Source organism: Charadrius vociferus, unplaced genomic scaffold, assembly GCF_000708025.1.
Source record: "Charadrius vociferus isolate BGI_N301 unplaced genomic scaffold, ASM70802v2 scaffold259, whole genome shotgun sequence".
Lineage (NCBI taxonomy): Eukaryota > Metazoa > Chordata > Aves > Charadriiformes > Charadriidae > Charadrius > Charadrius vociferus.
This window is the reverse complement of record NW_009661368.1, coordinates 7,347,965-7,350,886: the sequence shown is the minus strand read 5'-3', so window position 1 is coordinate 7,350,886 and position 2,922 is coordinate 7,347,965. Positions and strand designations below refer to the sequence as shown.

General features: G+C 39.9%; 1 protein-coding gene across 1 annotated transcript in view; it reads right to left on the bottom strand.

The window, feature by feature from the left end:
* The window catches only part of RPS21 (ribosomal protein S21), a 3,555-nt gene extending 746 nt beyond the window's left edge, over positions 1-2,809 (bottom strand). The window contains 3 exon segments of the mRNA XM_009893454.1: positions 199-270; positions 1,774-1,837; positions 2,760-2,809. Coding sequence (XP_009891756.1) covers positions 199-270; positions 1,774-1,837; positions 2,760-2,809 — 186 coding nt within the window.
* Between the last annotated feature and the right edge of the window lie 113 nt (positions 2,810-2,922).

Sequence of the window (2,922 nt, the reverse complement as noted above, 5' to 3'; positions counted from 1 at the left end):
GGGGGGGGAGAAGAAGAAACAGATTTCTGCAAGTGGATTTAATCATGTCTTCCCTCTGTCTTCATCAGCCCCTCAAAAGCTCTTCCTCTAGAGTGAGCTGAAGGCACATTGTGTTTTCAGGGACAAATATAAAACTAAAAAATTACCAATCTATGTAAAAGGAAGCACAATCATTTGGTAGGTCAAGAAAATACCTACCATTCTACGAATTGCTCCACATATGGCATACGTTTTGAACTGGCCATTTACTCTGCCTGTTACCTTGTCGACCTGTAATGACAAGCAAGTTACTCCATACAGATCCTTATGTGATTTATATCACACTTGCCAAGCACTCAAAGATAAAAATTACTTGTTAAATACTGCAAATATTTTTCTGCAAACTAAAAAAACACAATGCAAATACTGAACTTGTAAAGACAACTATAGAGTATCTTTTCCCAGCAAATTTATAGGTAATTACATAGAGCAGCTATACAATTTAATGGATCACACAGCATAGCAAGAACACAATACAAAATAGTACTAAAAGAAAATATTTGAGTTCTGAAAAAATGGGAAAGTTTGATGCAATGTTTACTTGTGGATTTTACTGCCTTAGCTATTTTTTCTACATTTCTTTTAATTAAGGTCAGTATTTTGGAAAATTGAAGTGAAAGGGGAAAGGGGACAGTCTTGTTACGCAAGTAAAAAACTGCCCAAGTTGAGACACACAAATTGTCTCACTTCCTCCAGCTGCTGAGAAATTTGACAGGAAAAGACTAAACAATATAAATCATGAAATTGAACAGTGTAGTGAACCCTGTAACACCACGTGGGATTGTTTTCAAGTTCTGCTAATCTCCGACCCTTAGAAAACAAGAAATAGGGATCACGGAAGGAATGAAGCATGGTGAATAAGGAAAGTATTTGCTTTAATATTTACAGGAAATTGCAAACAGAGAATTTTTAAAAATTATTTCTTAAGTCAGACAGATAACACAAGGGACTGAGTTGTTTAAAAATATAGGAATGTATCCTTATGGTACAGAAAGAAAACTAAATGTGCAATATCAAGTCAATACAAACAACCAGCATGCCTCAGGAAAAATTCTAAGCATATAACACCTCCAGCACCGAGTTAATGGAATGATAACGGTGCACAAAAACATGAACAATCTCATTAGTCACCTATCAAAAGCAGCAGTGTCAAGTACTAACAGAAATGATTCAAACAAAACACACAAGATTGCAATCTAGTTAAGCAGAGTAGAACGGAAATAGGTTCTGCTCTGGAAACCATCTTTCTTAAAGTTTGGACAAACTAGAAAAAAAACACAGAGAAGATCAACAAGAATAAAAAAAAAACTAAAAAAGAAAGGGTGCACAAGGACAGACTGAAGAACAGTTCTTTCTGACAGACAGGTGAAGGTAGAAGGGATAAGAATTTCCCAGAAGCATTTCTTCCCCTTGTTTTCTTCAGGACAGGACAAGGAAAGCCCTAACTTGTAACTCTAAACATCTAGAATTAAGAAGTTGTACTGAGTCAAACAGGTAAGCACTGGAACAGACTGTACAGAGTTTTATGAAATTCCCTCTGATGAGTATTTTCCAATAGGCTGAAAAATAACCAGGGGTGACATAGTAATATATTCGTATGCGTGAAAGCTCTCAAGCTCTACACTTGTATGGTCTCTACTGAATTATTTGGAGATTTATCACAAGCTGTTATATTTTTTAACTTCTATCAAAAGTTTAAAGGTTTAGTGCTGCGGCTTGTGTTACAAAACTTACCTCAGAAATATTTATCTGAATAGAAGCATGATCCTTAGCACCAATTATTCGGTTGCTGGCAGAGCTAAGGAATAAAGTAACAAGATATATTTAAACAAAAGGAAATAAGACAGTGACAATGAAAAAAACTACTGAAGCCAAACCTACATGCAAATTAAAGCTGCACATGAAGTTTAGGCAGTAACAGTTTAACGTTTCACTGCTCAGAAAATTAAAATATAGTTTTAAGTACAATTAAAGGAGACTTTCAACCTGGTAGCATCATGCTAAGTTGCCAACTATCCTTTCATTTTGGTTTTTATATGCCCAGTTCACCCCTATACAGCATACACAGCAGCACAGCCCTTCAAAACAGACAGAATACAAAGGTTTTCTTTCATAATATGCAAAAAATGCAGCAATGAAGGTAATTCATAAGAACGTAATTTCTATGCCTTTTTTCACTGGGAGCCATTACAGCTGTCAAAAACCACTCAGGCTGCAAACCCACAGAAATCACAGGTTGTAAAAAAGCATTATTTACCCCTAATAAAATGCGTGCAGATAATTTATTTTTAGTGATTTTTATTTTTAACATGCACATTTACAAAAAGCTTCTCACTGCCCATGTACTACAATCTCCAACTTTTACTCAAGGTGTGCTATCGAGGCACGAGAAGAGTGTTTAAGAGGTTCACCGTGGGAGCGTGTGGCACAGAGGTGGACAGAGGCGCGTTTACTCCTGAACTGAGCCACACGTCAGCTGTCCCTGCCCCTGGAAGCCTGGCAGATTCTCCTCAACTTCAGTCTTTGCTTCGCATATTCCACGTGAGACACTTAAAAATACTGAAACGGGTAGAAAACAGTCCCCCCGCCCTCCAGATATTCACTACTACAAACACCCTTCTTTTGCCCAGGCTGTATGGGCCTCAGGCGGGTTCCCTGCCCAGGGCCCGGCCCCTCGGGGTACAGCCGTCACCCCCCCGCCGCCGAGGGGACCCACTCACCATTTCCGAGGGACATAGAGGTCCACAAACTCCCCGGCGTCGTTCTGCATCTCCTTCACTGCTCGCTGAGGCACCGGCACTGGGCGGGAATACCTAGGAGGCGCAAGGCCGGGCTCAGGAGGCGCAAGGCCGTCCCCCGGCAGAGCGCTGCCCGCGCTGCCCC